Source organism: Oncorhynchus mykiss, chromosome 17, assembly GCF_057628025.1.
Source record: "Oncorhynchus mykiss isolate SJ-2025 chromosome 17, ASM5762802v1, whole genome shotgun sequence".
NCBI classification, from domain to species: domain Eukaryota; kingdom Metazoa; phylum Chordata; class Actinopteri; order Salmoniformes; family Salmonidae; genus Oncorhynchus; species Oncorhynchus mykiss.
This window is the reverse complement of record NC_143038.1, coordinates 27,954,705-27,970,829: the sequence shown is the minus strand read 5'-3', so window position 1 is coordinate 27,970,829 and position 16,125 is coordinate 27,954,705. Positions and strand designations below refer to the sequence as shown.

The following is a 16,125-nucleotide window of genomic DNA, read 5'->3' as shown; positions in this document are numbered from 1 at the left end:
TATAGACTTTTTTCTACTGTATTATTGACTGTATGTTTGTTTATTCATGTGTAACTCTGTGTTGGTGTATGTGTCGAACTGCTTTGCTTTATCTTGGCCAGGTTGCAGTTGCAAATGAGAACTTGTTCTCAACTAGCCTACTTGGTTAAATAAAGATGAAATGAAAAAGAAAATGAAATGAGCATGCTGTTTAATCAGCTTCTTGATATGCCATACCTGTCAAGTCGGTGGATTATCTTGGCAAAGGAGAAATGCTCACTAACAGGGATGTAAACAAATGAATGCACATTATTTTAACGAAATAAGCTTTTTGTGCATATGGAACTTTTCTGGGATCTTTCATTTCAGCTCATGAAACATGGGACCAACACTATGTTGATACAGTACAACATACTGTATAAGATCAATAATAAAATAGTCCTTTCACTCACCTCTCTCCACTCCTTTGTCCCGATGCCTTGAACGTACAACACTACAACTGTGGAGGGAGAAAAAGAGAGGGAAAGAGAACGAGTGGGAGGAAAATTAATAAATATTATTAATAATGAATACCAAGTACCCAAATGCTTCATTCAAATCCCTGCATTAGACACAGTATGGCTTTAATTTATTTGAATAAGAACAGATACAATTAAAATGTTGACGCATCAATTGCTTTGCATTGCACAGCATTGACACAGATGCATTGCACCATAATCTTGCAAGAATATTTCCAGAATTATATTATGCTCAGGTCCTTTAGGGAACTAAGAGAGGCCATGTTTTCATGGCCATGCTTCAATAGCCACTGAAGGTCTGCGTAGCTTTCAGACACATTCACACTTAGGCTATTATTATCTACAGCCAGTGGTGGAAACACCACCACCAATTGTCATACTTAAGTAAAAGTAAAAGACACCTTAATAGAAAATGACTCAAGTAAAAGTGAGTCACCCAGTAAAATACTATTTGATTAAAAGTCTAAAAGTATTTGGTTTTAAATAGACGTAAATGTAATAGCTCAATTATACTTAAGTATCAAAAGTAAAAGTGTTAATAATTTCAAATTCCTTATATTAAGAAAACCAGACGGCACAATTATCTTGCTTTTTAAAATTATGGATAGCCAAGGGCACACTCAAGCACTCAGCCATAATTTACAAGCATTTATGTTTAGTTAGTCTGCCAGATCAGAGGCAGTAGGGATGACCGCAAATGTTTTTTTGATAAGTGCGTGAATTGGACCATGTTCCTGTCCTGCTAAACATTCAAAATGTAATGAGTACTTTTAGGTGTCAAGGAAAATGTATGAAGTAAAAAGTACATTATTTTAGGAATGCAGTGAAGTAAAATTTGTCAAATATAAATAGTAAAGTACAGATACCCACCAAAAATACTTAAGCAGTACTTTAAAGTATTGTTTCTTAAATATTTTACGGCACTTCACACAACACAGACTATACAAGCATAGACTACTGTCAAAGTGTGACAAACAGATGGTCCTTATTCAATACAACTGTATTTATCTCCTCAGGGGCATTGCCCTTGCAATGTGATTAGCATAACTCAGAAACTTTGAGAAGACAAAATGTTATACTGAACCCAGGTCTGATATGAAGATATCTTATCCAACACCGGACAGCTACTCTGAACAAATTCACAGATAGATTCCCAACCTCTCCTCCATCTTCCTTTCTTCAAGATTGGGAATGCTTACAGTGCAACCTCCTAAGTGGCCCTTTATTGCTGCTTCCCCTCCTGCTCCTCTCTGTCCCCTTCTCCTCTGTTTTTTCTCCTACTCCTCCTATACGCTGTGCCACCCTGGCACAGCACGCCATCAAGCCACATCAAAGGGGAGCACAGCCAACACGTCGCATACAGAAACCAATCAGCATAATGCAACCACCGTGGGACCAACCAGCCGTGAAGACCCAGCCCTGCGCAGCGCATCCCATCCTCTCACATCCCTTCTTCAAAGGAGAAGAAAAAGGAGGAAATACAGGGTCAAACTAAATAAATAAATGCCGAGATGGACGAGAAAGGAGTAGAGGAAGGGGGGAGGAAGAAGGGAAAGAAAACAGCTGGGTCGAGAGTTTGGGGACGGCTAAGTGGGTTCAAGAAAGAGATTGGAGCCTTCATGGAGTGTAACTGGCCAGTTGGGAGAGAGAGAGGGAGGGAGTGAGGGCGAGAGGGAGGGAGGGAGAGAGAGAGGGATGGAGTGAGGGAGAGAGGGAGGGAGGGAGGGAGAGAGGGATGGTTGGAGGCGGCAATGGATGGAGGGTGGTGGGAGAGGGGGTACTGAAACATTTAAGGATTTAGATTGAGTGTGTTGTCCAATAAGGGTGGGTGGGCATCTGATGGGTTGTCTTTTCAGGAGTTCTGTCACCTGGTCAGTACAACCATCCCGACCTCCCTAGGGCCCCAAGGATAAACACTCCTAAGGAAAGGAGGGAACTGTCAAAACCCCAAGAATAGCACTTCTGAGGGGATGAGGGAACAGTCAACCATCAATCACTTCAAACCATTAGTGGTCATCTGTAGCCCATTTGGTAGAGTATGGCACTTGCAATGCCAGCATTGTGGGTTTGATTCCGGCAGGGACCACCCATACAACAATTGTATGTATCCCCAACTGTAAGTTGCATTGGATAAAAGCGTTAGCTAACGGCATATATTATTATTTATTTTAAGATGTTCCCTAACTACTCCTAAGGAGATGACGGCATTGACAACCCTTTTGATGGAGGGATGAGGGGTGAAAAAAAAGGCCAAACAAAGATAGTATGGGTTGAGCTCTTAAAGACAATTCCAAGAGGGACGCAAGCTCTTTTTTCCTCAATGTTAAATACAGCAGCCAATAGAACTCACGGGTAGTTTGAAAGAAGAGTGAAAGCATGACGGCGGTAGGCTATAGCAGTTATTTATTCAAACCCATAATCACTGAATGAAAACACAGTCTGCCTCAGCATTACAGAGCTTGATCTCACAAGAAAAAGGTTGCACACTGTATAGTATTACACTGAGCTTCAACATGCCAAAAACATAGGGCCAATCCAAGTCAGCTCATGTTAAAAGAGCACATGGCTGCCACTACACTTTTCTTTCTCAGCATCTCACAGTGCTATACGATAGCCATCGACCCCACTCTGGCTTCAATTGAACTCTGGTTCAATGGTCTCACTTGACTGAACGGACCAAAGTGGACATGAAAGGCCAGGCTACCCCAGGACCACTGAGCTTCCACCTTTACGGTGTCCCACCTTGGGTTTGAAGTCCAGGACCCCTCCGTACCCAATCATTATATCCGCTCTCCTACACACATGTGCATGCACAAACACGCACACTGTCTTTTATAAAGAGAAGGAGTTCAAGTCACTAATCCATCTGACCAGCAGGACTCTCCCCCCGAAAGAGCAGGGGGCAGGAGAGCATCATCAATAAACAACGTGTGTGTGTGTGTGTGTGTGTGTGTGTGTGTGTGTGTGTGTGTGTGTGTGTGTGTGTGTGTGTGTGTGTGTGTGTGTGTGTGTGTGTGTGTGTGTGTGTGTGAGTCAGGGCCTGCATTATGGGCGGACCTTAAGGGGCCTGGCCCGCCCTCCCGTACGTCCTTGCCTGTCCCACTAAAATATGTAAATATTGATAATTTATTTGACCGAGATTTGCGCTTACAGAAAGATCCATCAATCTCAGATAAAGCATCCGATAGCAAAACAGTGCCCCTCTGTCTCGGTATGTGTAGCCCATGTAACTGATCCTGTCTGGCCAAAAAGAGTATGGCATGTCGTACTCTTTTTGGCCGAACAGAATCAGATACATGGGCTACATATAGTAATTGGAATTATTTTTGACAAATGTGTGACGGTAACCTACTTTTTGAAAAGGCGGCGCATCCAACAGGCTATAAGCTAAGCTTCCCCTAAAGTACATTGAAATACATTTTCCAAAATTATACATGTACAGTAATAATATATGAACTCCACAATACATGCACTCAGCTCTCCAGAATGCGCTCTGCTGTCTCCCGCCAATTCTTGTGCATTCATTGTTTAATTGTGTGAATGTTTTTCCCTTTGATTGTTACTAGCAATAACTGAAGTCAAGACAGATAGAAAGGGTGTCAGACAGGCGGAGTTGAGAGAGGAACGCAATTGAAAGTACGTGAATTTTCATCAGGAAAATGCTATTTTCTTCTATTTTTATTTGTTGGCTTTATGTATTTTTCCTTAGTTAACAATGGACAATGGGCTACTGCTGCATTTGCCTACTGCTGCATTTTGCCTGCATTTGCCTACAGTGGGGCAAAAAAGTATTTAGTCAGCCACCAATTGTGCAAGTTCTCCCACTTAAAAAGATGAGAGGCCTGTAATTTTCATCATAGGTAGACTTCAACTATGACAGACAAAATGAGAAGAAAAAAAAAAAATCCAGAAAATCACATTGTAGGATTTTTAATGAATTGATTTGCAAATGATGGTGGAAAATAAGTATTTGGTCAATAACAAAAGTTTATCTTAATACTTTGTTAAATGGCAATGACAGAGGTCAAACTTTTTCTGTAAGTCTTCACAAGGTTTTCACACACTGTTGCCGGTATTTTGGCCCATTCCTCCATGCAGATCTCCTCTAGGGCAGTGATGTTTTGGGGCTGTTGCTGGGCAATACGGACTTTCAACTCCCTCCAAAGATTTTCTATGGGGTTGAGATCTGGGGACTGGCTAGGCCACTCCAGGACCTTGAAATGCTTCTTACGAAGCCACTCCTTCATTACCCGGGCGGTGTGTTTGGGATCATTGTCATGCTGAAAGAACCAGCCACGTTTCATCTTCAATGCCCTTGCTGATGGAGGGAGGTTTTCACTCAAAATCTCATGAAACATGGCCCCATTCATTCTTTCCTTTACACGGAAAGAATACAGGTAACGAGTGAAGGACAGAGGAGACTCTTAAATAAGAAGTTACAGGTCTGTGAGAACCAGAAATCTTGCTTGTTTGTAGGTGATGGGTGAACAAGGAGTACAGGAGGGGACTAAGTACACACCCCTGAGGGGCTCCCGTGTTGAGGATCAGCATGGCAGATGGGTTGTTACCTTCCTTTACCACCTGGGGGTGGCCCATCAGGACGTCCAGGATCCAGTTGCTGAGGGAGGTGTTTAGTCCCAGGGCCATAGCTTAGTGATGAGTTTTGCGGACACTATCGTGTTGAACGCTGAGCTGTAGTCAATGAATAGCATTCTCACATAGGTGTTCCTTTTGTCCAGGTGGGAAAGGGCAGTGTGGAGTGCAATAGAGATTGCGTTATCTGTGGATCTGTTGGGGCAGTATGCAAATTGGAGTGGGTCTAGGGTTTCTGGGATAATGGTGTTGATGTGAGCCATAACTATGGTGGTCTGCTTCAAACATGTTGGTATTACAGACTCGGTCAGGGACAGATTTAAAATGTCAGTGAAGACAATTGCCAGTTGGTCAGCACATGCTCGGAGTACATGTCCTGGTAATTCGTCGGGCCCTGCGGCCTTGTGAATGTTAACCTGTTTAAAGGTCTTACTCACATCGGCTACGGAGAGAGTGATCACAAAGTAATCCGGACCAGCTGATGCTCTCATGCATGCTTCCGTGTTGCTTGCCTCGAAGCGAGCATAGAAGTTATTTAGCTTGTCTAAATAACAGGTAACGAGTGGAGGACAGAGGAGCCTCTTAAAGAAGAGGCTTGTGTCACTGGGCAGCTCACGGCTGTGCTTCCCTACAAGTGTATTCAAGGTTTAAAAAGGCTTCTAAAATGTGTAATTTCCATTTTAAAATGTCATACTTGATTTTCCCTAATGAAAAATGTATCAACCTCTACAAACAATGTCCATTAATTATAATAATAATTCACATTTCCTGTTGCTGTAGGATTATTTTCCTACTGTAGCAAACTGGCTCAAATTAAGATCCTACATCTGTATTCCTTATACAGTATAGTGCACTATTTTTAACCATAATCCTATGGGCCCTGCTCACAATCAGCGCACTATAAAGGGAATACGGCAGAGTGGGAATTACGGGAGGCCCAGGGGGACCTGAATGAGACTGAATGAGACATGAGACACCCTTAATGCAACAAAGTCATACTCTCGCAATTTGTACTGCTACAGTGGTAAATATTAAAATAAAAGTTTATTCCAAATTAAACAAACACCCCCACCTCTGTCATGGTTTTAAAAGAAAACATCTTTACATGTCTGCACTTGTCATCCCGGGACTGCACCTTAGAGGCTGCTGCCCTATATACATAGACTTGGAATCACTGGCCACTTTAATAATGGAACACTAGTCACTTTAATAATGTTTGAATAAAGTTTACAAACTGTTTTACTCATCTCATATGTATATACTATATTCTATTCTACTGTATCTTAGTCAATGCCACTCCGACATGGCTAAATCTAATATTTATATTTTTCTTAATTCCATTCTTTTACTTTTAGATTTGTATGTATTGTTGTGAATTGTATTTAGATACTACTGCACTGAGCTAGGAACACAAGCATTTCGCTACACCCGCAACAGCATCTGCTAAATATGTGTATGTGACCAATAACATTTTATTTGACAGACCCTTATCTCAGCCCCTTTTCAGGTGTGCCAACTTTTCTTTCTACTAAAATGGTGCTTTTGTCAGCGAGACGCATCACATAATTCAGGCTACAAGAGAGTGTAGGCCCAGTGACAATCCCCAAATATCATAAAACTTTTTGGTGTTTTGTAACAGTTCTTTCCATTCATCAAATGGAGCACAGTGCACTGTTTGGACGCTGGAATTATTTTGGAGTGGACGAACATGCGCAGGTAGCATACTTTTTGAAGTGATTTGTTTGAAAATGTCACGATGGTATGAAGAGATTCGGGAGACAGGCGCAGGAATGCATAATAGGATTTTATTTATTTTTTTAACATTATTTTTATTGGAATTTCACAATTTTCACCCATATTAAGAGATACAACAGAGACAAAGCACACAGAAAAAAAGAAGAAAAACAGCACCCACTTACACATATCTACGCGCATATACAGTGCCTTGCGAAAGTATTTGGCCCCCTTGAACTTTGCGACCTTTTGCCACATTTCAGGCTTCAAACATAAACATATAAAACTGTATTTTTTTGTGAAGAATCAACAACAAGTGGGACACAATCATGAAGTGGAACGACATTTATTGGATATTTCAAACTTTTTTAACAAATCAAAAACTGAAAAATTGGGCGTGCAAAATTATTCAACCCCTTTACTTTCAGTGCAGCAAACTCTCTCCAGAAGTTCAGTGAGGATCTCTGAATGATCCAATGTTGACCTAAATGACTAATGATGATAAACACAATCCACCTGTGTGTAATCAAGTCTCCGTATAAATGCACCTGCACTGTGATAGTCTCAGAGGTCCGTTAAAAGCGCAGAGAGCATCATGAAGAACAAGGAACACACCAGGCAGGTCCGAGATACTGTTGTGAAGAAGTTTAAAGCCGGATTTGGATACAAAAAGATTTCCCAAGCTTTAAACATCCCAAGGAGCACTGTGCAAGCGATAATATTGAAATGGAAGGAGTATCAGACCACTGCAAATCTACCAAGACCTGGCCGTCCCTCTAAACTTTCAGCTCATACAAGGGGAAGACTGATCAGAGATGCAGCCAAGAGGCCCATGATCACTCTGGATGAACTGCAGAGATCTACAGCTGAGGTGGGAGACTCTGTCCATAGGACAACAATCAGTCGTATATTGCACAAATCTGGCCTTTATGGAAGAGTGGCAAGAAGAAAGCCATTTCTTAAAGATATCCATAAAAAAGTGTTGTTTAAAGTTTGCCACAAGCCACCTGGGAGACACACCAAACATGTGGAAGAAGGTGCTCTGGTCAGATGAAACCAAAATTGAACTTTTTGGCAACAATGCAAAACGTTATGTTTGGCGTAAAAGCAACACAGCTGAACACACCATCCCCACTGTCAAACATGGTGGTGGCAGCATCATGGTTTGGGCCTGCTTTTCTTCAGCAGGGACAGGGAAGATGGTTAAAATTGATGGGAAGATGGATGGAGCCAAATACAGGACCATTCTGGAAAAAGAAAGAGACTGGAAGACCTGAGACTGGGACGGAGATTTGTCTTCCAACAAGACAATGATCCAAAACATAAAGCAAAATCTACAATGGAATGGTTCAAAAATAAACATATCCAGGTGTTAGAATGGCCAAGTCAAAGTCCAGACCTGAATCCAATCGAGAATCTGTGGAAAGAACTGAAAACTGCTGTTCACAAATGCTCTCCATCCAACCTCACTGAGCTCGAGCTGTTTTGCAAGGAGGAACGGGAAAAAAATTCAGTCTCTCGATGTGCAAAACTGATAGAGACATACCCCAAGCGACTTACAGCTGTAATCGCAGCAAAAGGTGGCGCTACAAAGTATTAACTTAAGGGGGCTGAATAATTTTGCACGCCCAATTTTTCCGTTTTTGATTTGTTAAAAAAAATTGAAATGTCCAATAAATGTCGTTCCACTTTATGATTATGTCCCACTTGTTGTTGATTCTTCACAAAAAAATACAGTTTCATATCTTTATGTTTGAAGCCTGAAATGTGGCAAAAGGTCGCAAAGTTCAAGGGTGCCGAATACTTTCGCAAGGCACTGTATATATATATACATATATACACATACACACATATACACATATACATACATACATACACACACCCATACATATACATACACTCATGCGCACACACACATATACGCGTACGCACACACACACACCCATACATACGTACACCATTTTCCTCTTCCCGCTCGGTGCTTCTCTCACCCCATCACCATCATTGCGTCTCTCAATACATACATTTTAAACAAACTTACAAACAGAAATTAAACAAAAAAGCTCAGTTTAAACCAAGAGGTTAGGTTCCACACATGGAACGTACAGTGTAGTTCTGAAATACATACATCCCCTTCATTCTACGAGAATCCTTGCAGCATAATAGCTGATATCTCAGGTTCTAGGTAATTTAAGGTTCCCATACTTTGTAGAACTGGTCTGTTTTAGAATGCAATATACATGTCAGATATTCCAGAGGCACCCATTCAAATAGTATCTTATGCCAATCTTTAATAGAAGGAACCTTATCACTAATCCACTGTAAAAGGATGTTTTTCCTCGCTGCGAAGGTAAGGATGTTGTAAAGCCTCCTTTTACCCACAGAAGTAACCTGCCTACTAGGGAGACCTAACAGTAAAGAAACTGGGTCCAATTCTAGATCAACCCCCTTTACAGCGTGCCGTGTAAAGACAAAGGTACGAAGACCAAACAAACACTTAACAAAACACAGGGTTGAAACCCAATCAAAAGAGCGAGGAGTACCTCAAATAAATAACACACGCACACACTGATTAACACACTGGACGAGACCCGTAATCATCTGAGCAGTCCACAAGGGCACAAAAGCCCAAAACACACAGCATAGGTACTCACACGCACCAAAAGACATTGTAACAATAAACAACAGCCCAATGGAAACCAAAGGGCACACTTATACAAGTACTCATCCGTGGGAATAGGGGACAGGTGTGCGTAATGAAAGTTCCGGAGGGATCCGTGACAGAAAATAAGATGAAAACATCTTGACTGGTTATGTTCATGCCAAATGGAAGGTAATACAAATGTTTTTACCGTTAAATGACATGTCTTTTGAAGAAAAATATAGACCCCCTAAATGTCGCACTCTGGAATAGTGTATCATTTGGGAGGCAGCCGTAGTGATCTATTGTAGAGCTCCAAACAAAGTTCAATGGGAATTTCTTTCTGGCGATATTGCATGTCGTCCGACCACAGAGATCTGAGGGTATACCATCTGTCTACAAAGAGCGACTCACTATCAAAGCCAAACAAACTCCTATCCACTCACACTGACACTAATACAACACACACACACATCAAACAAACAGAGGCCCACTGACACAAAACATCAGACAAAAGCCTCCACACAAACACACTCACATAGACACACGCACACACACTCCTGGGCTATAGTAAATTAAAAGACAAGTGGCCCAAAGCGCTTCGCTCTTATTCCCCCTGTTGTCACCCAACTGTTCTTCTTCTTGAAGGTTATTTCCTCCTCCAAAATATACTAAAAATATATATATAAATGCAAAATGTGCTGGTCCCATGTTTCATGAGCTGATTTCACATGACTGAAATAAAAAATCCCAGAAATGTTCCATACGCACAAAATGTTCTCTACATAAAAAAATGAAATTATTGGAAATCTTAGGCACAACAATTTTTGTATCCTTGTTAGTGAGCATTTCTCCTTTGCAAGGTGATAATCCATCCACTTGACAGATGTGGCATATTAAGAAGCTGATTAAACAGCATGATCATTACACAGGTGCACCTTGTACTGGGGACAATAAAAGGAAAAAGGCCACTCTAAAATGTGCAGTTTTGTCACACAAACACAATGCCAAGGATGTCTCAAGTTTTCACGGAGCGTGCAATTGCATGCCTGACTGCAGGAATATACACCAGAGCTGTTGCCAGAGAATTGAATGTTAATTTCTCTACCATAAGCCTCCTCCAACGTTGTTTTAGAGAATTTGGAAGTACTTCCAAACAGCCTCACAACCACAGACCATGTGTAACCATGCCAGCCCAGGACCTCCACATCAGGCGTCTTCACGTGTGGGATCGTCTGAGACTATCCACCTGGACAGCCGATGAAACTGTGGGTTTTCACAACCGAAGAATTTCTGCACTAACTGTCAGAAACCATCTCAGGGAAGCTGCGTGCTTATTAGACTCACCAGGGTCTTTACCAATAATCCCTAAAAAAAATTAGGAGCTGAGCAAATTTCAGGTCTGCTGAGCGCGAACTTGAACGTTGTGAAAATTCTGTACAACTTCTAGAGCACGTTTACTGTGAACACTGAGGCTGTACCCACTTTAAGTTACACTTTCAGACAGTGGTCAAGTAGATCCAGTCAATTAAAAAAATTGGAGGCCTCTTACTTCAGTGTTGTGATGCAAAAATTCGAGCTAAATGCTTAGCGCATAGAATTAAAAAGGTTAAATCAGATATTATTCATCCTAATCAGACAGGTTTTTTTTTACATGGATGACACATTGGAGATAATATAAGACAAGTACTGGAAACAATAGAACACTATGAAATATCTGGGAAACCAGGCCTGGTTTTCATAGATGACTTTGAAAAGGCTTTTGATAAAGTATGACTGGAGTTTATATATAAATGCCTGGAATATTTCAATTTTGGAGAATTACAATGTAGTTTACCAATAAAATGGTCTGACGGGGATGTGGACATACTCGGTATACATACTCGGTATACATATCCCGAATGAAAGAAATGATCTCACTCTAATAAATGTTAATAGAAAGTTAGCAAAAACTGATAAGATCTTGCTACCATGAAAAGGAAAATACCTGTCTATCTGTGGAAAAATCACCCCGATTAACTCTTTAGTCATATCACAATTGACCTATTTGCTTATGGTTTTGTGACCTAGCGACCTGCTTTCTAAATTATATGAGCAAAAAATATTGTATTTTATTTGGAATGGCAAGCCAGACAAAATGTAAAAGGGCGTATTTATATAATGAATATGAATTTGGAAGGCAGAAATGATAAAATATTAAATTAGACCTCTCACTGAAAGCATCAGTAAGAAGGTCTTCATGTTCAAGAATGGCCTTTTTCCCTTTATTCAGATTACTGCCGCTCACTTTTGGTTATTTGAAAATGAAATCATCTCCAAAATATTGTTGTTTTTTAAACAAGCCATAGAAAGTTGGTTGCAATTTCAGGTGAATCCACCTGAAAAAACAGAACAAATAATACAACAAATATTGTGGATAAACTTGATTTTGAAAATAAAATCGATTACCATTTTTTTTTTAAAGTATAATCTTTGTAAATTATATCAGAAATAGGACTGGTGGAGTTATGTCACACATGCAGCTAACAGAGACATATGTACATGTCTGCTCTACCCAAAATTACAACCAACTACTTGCAACATTACCACAAAAATGGAAGAGGCAAGTGGAAGGAGGAAATAGTAAGGAACTTGTCTGTCGGCCCTGCATTGAAGACCAAAAATGGTTAAAGAAAATTGTGATAAATAAACATATATACCAGATTAATTTAAGGACCAAATAAATTGACAGCAGTGCCATATAAATTGAAAAATATTTGGGAAGAGATTTTCGATGTACCGATTCCATGGCACATGGTTTATCAATTGACACGCAAAACAATGCTGTATTCAAAACTTAGAATTTTTCCATTTAAATTACTATACAAAATTCTTGCAACCAATATAATGTTATGTACAGTATATGGGGGATACAATCTTCCAAGCTCTGCAGATTTTGCTGCGAGGAGGCAGGGCTTAGATAATTTATTTTGGTACTGTCCATACGTAGCTCCTTTTTGGTCACAGGTCCAGGAATGACTGAAGAATTGCAACATTAACCTAGAGCTAACACTGCAGCTAGTACTGGGTGATTTAAAAAAAAGTCATAGTCAATCAATCAATAATATAATTATTATTTTAGCAAAAATGTTTATCTTTATTTTACAATATATAGGAACTATAAGAATAGAAAGGTTGAGTACTTTTGAAGCATCACAGCACAGTTGAAAAAATATATGGCAATTAGAAATCCAGTATGGATGGTGTTAAGAGATAGATGGGAATGGTTGAATGGACCTGTAGGGTGGGACTAATAACAACAAGATAACAAATGTAAAACATATCAGGTCTGTAAAATGTATATTGGTTCAAAACTTTTACTGAAATAGCACAGTTAAAAATATGGCAAATAGAAATCAAACTGGATGGACATCAAAAATAGAGGAAGGCCAGGACAAAAAACAAACAAAATATAACTATTGTAAAATGTTTATAGTGTGTATAAGCTGGAAGTAGAAGCCTAAGTGTTACTGTTTATTAGTTTACTCCAATTGGGGGAATGGTGGTAAGGTTTGCGGGGAATAATAAAGGAAGGTAAAAACATTATTTTAAGTTGGCTATTGTGGCTATTTGATCATAGTGGAGGCCTACGAGAGTAGCCCACCATCAAAAACAAGAGAAAATGGATCCCATAACATTTTAACATGGAAATAGCTGTTCTGTCATTCAGCCTACAGTAGCAGCCAATGTGTGTTGTTCAATGTATGCTTACATTCCTTGAGACTTTTGAAAAAAAAAACATGCAGGACTTGACATTATTGCGTTTATCCACTTGTCCTTCAGACAAGGAGGTGACTGACAATGTTGTTGTTGTTTGATGCAAGTAACCACTTTACAAAATATTATGCATTATTATTCCCATACCATTATTACAGAGAATCAGCTTATTCAAGACTGTCTCCAAATACAACACTAAGACAAAAAAATGCTCTTTACCTGACTCGCTGTCAAATGTCAAGAAATGTACACATTTTGTGCTCTTGCAGGAAGCAATCACTCCCCCATTGCTGACTACAAATTATCTATAACTGGGCTAACAACTCATTAACTAGCAAAGGATATGAACAAATGTGCACACGTGGCTGGCTACATGCAGCTCTCGCTTTGATCTCAAAACAAGCGCATCTACTCACGACTACTCATGCAGTAAACAATCCAGTTCAAGTGATTGGCACAGATCCATATATGGCAATGGTCAATTTGCATATAGGCCTACTGCAGCTCTGATTGGTTATGCCGCACAGGTCTGTGTAGAGCACGGAGTCATGCGTGCCAATGCAATAGAATCCTACTATGATGTGTTCTGCCTACAACAAAAATCTCTCGCATAGTTAGTTTAGTTTTGCAAATTAAGCCATACTAAATATTGAGTTGATTCGATCACAATTCCCACAATAACGGGAAACATTGATAGTGTTAACTAAGGGGAAACCTCTAGAAACTGAGTGAGGTTCAATATCGTGCTTCTCTGTGCAGGCTGATATTTCATCTGCATAGCAGTCCCGGGGAGCTGTGCGCCCACGCAGGCACGCAGCTTAGAGGGAACATTGGTCTTGACCTGACTGCAGTTCGGCTTTGTAACTGATTTCAGTGGGCAAATGCTCACCTTCAATGGCCACTGGCATGCTGGAGATAAGTGTGCTCTTCACAGATGAATCACAGTTTCAACTGTACTGGGCAGATGGCTGACAGTGTGTATGGCGTCGTGTGGGCAAGTAGTTTGCTGTTGTCAGCGTTGTGAAGAGACTGCCCCATGGTGGCGGTGGGGTTATGGTATGGGCAGGCATAAACTACGGACAATGAACACAATTGCATTTTATTGATGGCGATTTGAATGCACAGAAATACCGTGATGAGATCCTGAGGCCATTCATCTGACGCCATCACCTCATGTTTCAGCATGATAATACACAGCCCCATGTCACGAGGATCTGTACACAATTCCTAGAAGCTGAAAATCTCCCAGTTCTTCCATAGCCTGTATACTCACCAGATATGTCACCCATTGAGCATTTTTGGGATATTCTGGATTGACGTGTACGACAGCGTGTTCCAGTTCCCGCAAAAATCCAGCAACTTCACACAGCTATTGAAGAGGACGACAACATTCCACAGGCCACAATCAACAGCCTGATCAACTCTATGCGAAGGAGATGTGTTGCGCTGCATGAGGCAAATGGTGGTCACACCAGATACTGACTGGTTCTGTGACCAACGGATGCATATCTGTATTCCCAGTCATGTGTAAGCCTAATTAATTGACTTCAATTGACTGATTTCCTTATATGAACTGTAACTCAGTAAAATCTTTGAAATTGTTGCATGTTGTGTTTATATTTTTTTTCAGTATAGACCTCAATAACTTGGAGCATATACTGAAATATGAAAATGATCAATCAAACCGGCAGGTTCTGTCAAAGATGAGTCAGTAGTAGATTGCTAAACAATATTTTGTACAGATGTTAAACATTGGCCTTTGCTGTTTTTCCCAGGCAAAACTTGAGGAAATTAAACAAGTTCTTTCTGGGCACTTATCTGGATAGCAAGCTCTACCGGAGCGTCAAGTCTAGGACCAAAAGGCTTCTCAACAGCTTTTACCCCCAAGCCATAAGATTCCTGAACAGCTAATGAAATGGCAACCCGGACTATTTGCATTGTGCCCCCCCCCACTCAACCCCAACCCCTCTTTTACACTGCTGCTACCCTCTGTCATATATGCATAGTCACTTAAACTATACATTCTTGTACATGCTACATCTTGAGACAATAAGTACTCAACCCCTTTGTTATGGCATAACCTAAATAAGTTCAGGATTCAAAATGTGCTTATCAAGTCAGGAGTTGCATGGACATGTGCAATTATACTTTTTCACATGATATTTGAATGAACACTTCATTTCTGTACTCAGGACATATTATCTGTAAGGTCCCTTAGTTGAGCAGTGAATTTGGTAACACTTTACTTGACACAACTTGCCTGTCATAATAGGATCATAACACTGTCATGACACATATTTACACCTGTTGTGACATATATTGAGTTATTGTATGGCTGGTTATGACAGCTACATGAGTCTCAAAACCTACAAAATCTACCACGGTAAACTTATGGCTGGTTATGACACAAAAATAAGAGTTTCAAAACTCACAAAAGCTACCACACAAGGTAAAACATTTTGTTACACCATAGCCTGCTTGTCAACAGTATGTTTATGTTATGAAACATTTTCTTGATTGAACATATTCAGTTATCATTGTAATTGCGCACACATTGATGTCAGACATGCATCTACCCCAATGCTCCATTTCTGATGAGTGGGGTGAATGCAGGAGAAGATTGAAGGACCAGGACAAGACAACTCTCTTTTTGACTGCTGACTGACATAACGCCATGTATGTGATACGCCTATGTGGCTTATATGATTATGAGGATCAAAATGCTTCTTGACAGTGCCATATTTTCTACAAGTTATTTAAAATATGAGTGGAAAAAGACATGCAAAGGATGCATTACAAAAATAACAAAGGGCTTAAGAAACAAACTTTAAAATCAAAGGAAACTTCTTGCCAGGGAAAACACATTTGAATAAATGTGGCTTTTGACACTCTTATGTAGGTGTC

At 40.2% G+C, this 16,125-nt stretch overlaps 1 protein-coding gene across 1 annotated transcript in view; it reads right to left on the bottom strand.

The window, feature by feature from the left end:
* The window catches only part of LOC110493933 (copine-9), a 202,659-nt gene that overhangs the window by 163,390 nt on the left and 23,144 nt on the right, over positions 1-16,125 (bottom strand). Inside the window, exon 3 of the mRNA XM_090205168.1 lies at positions 432-478. Within this exon, the coding sequence (XP_090061294.1) occupies positions 432-478 (47 nt within the window). The remainder of the gene's footprint in view (positions 1-431; positions 479-16,125) is intronic.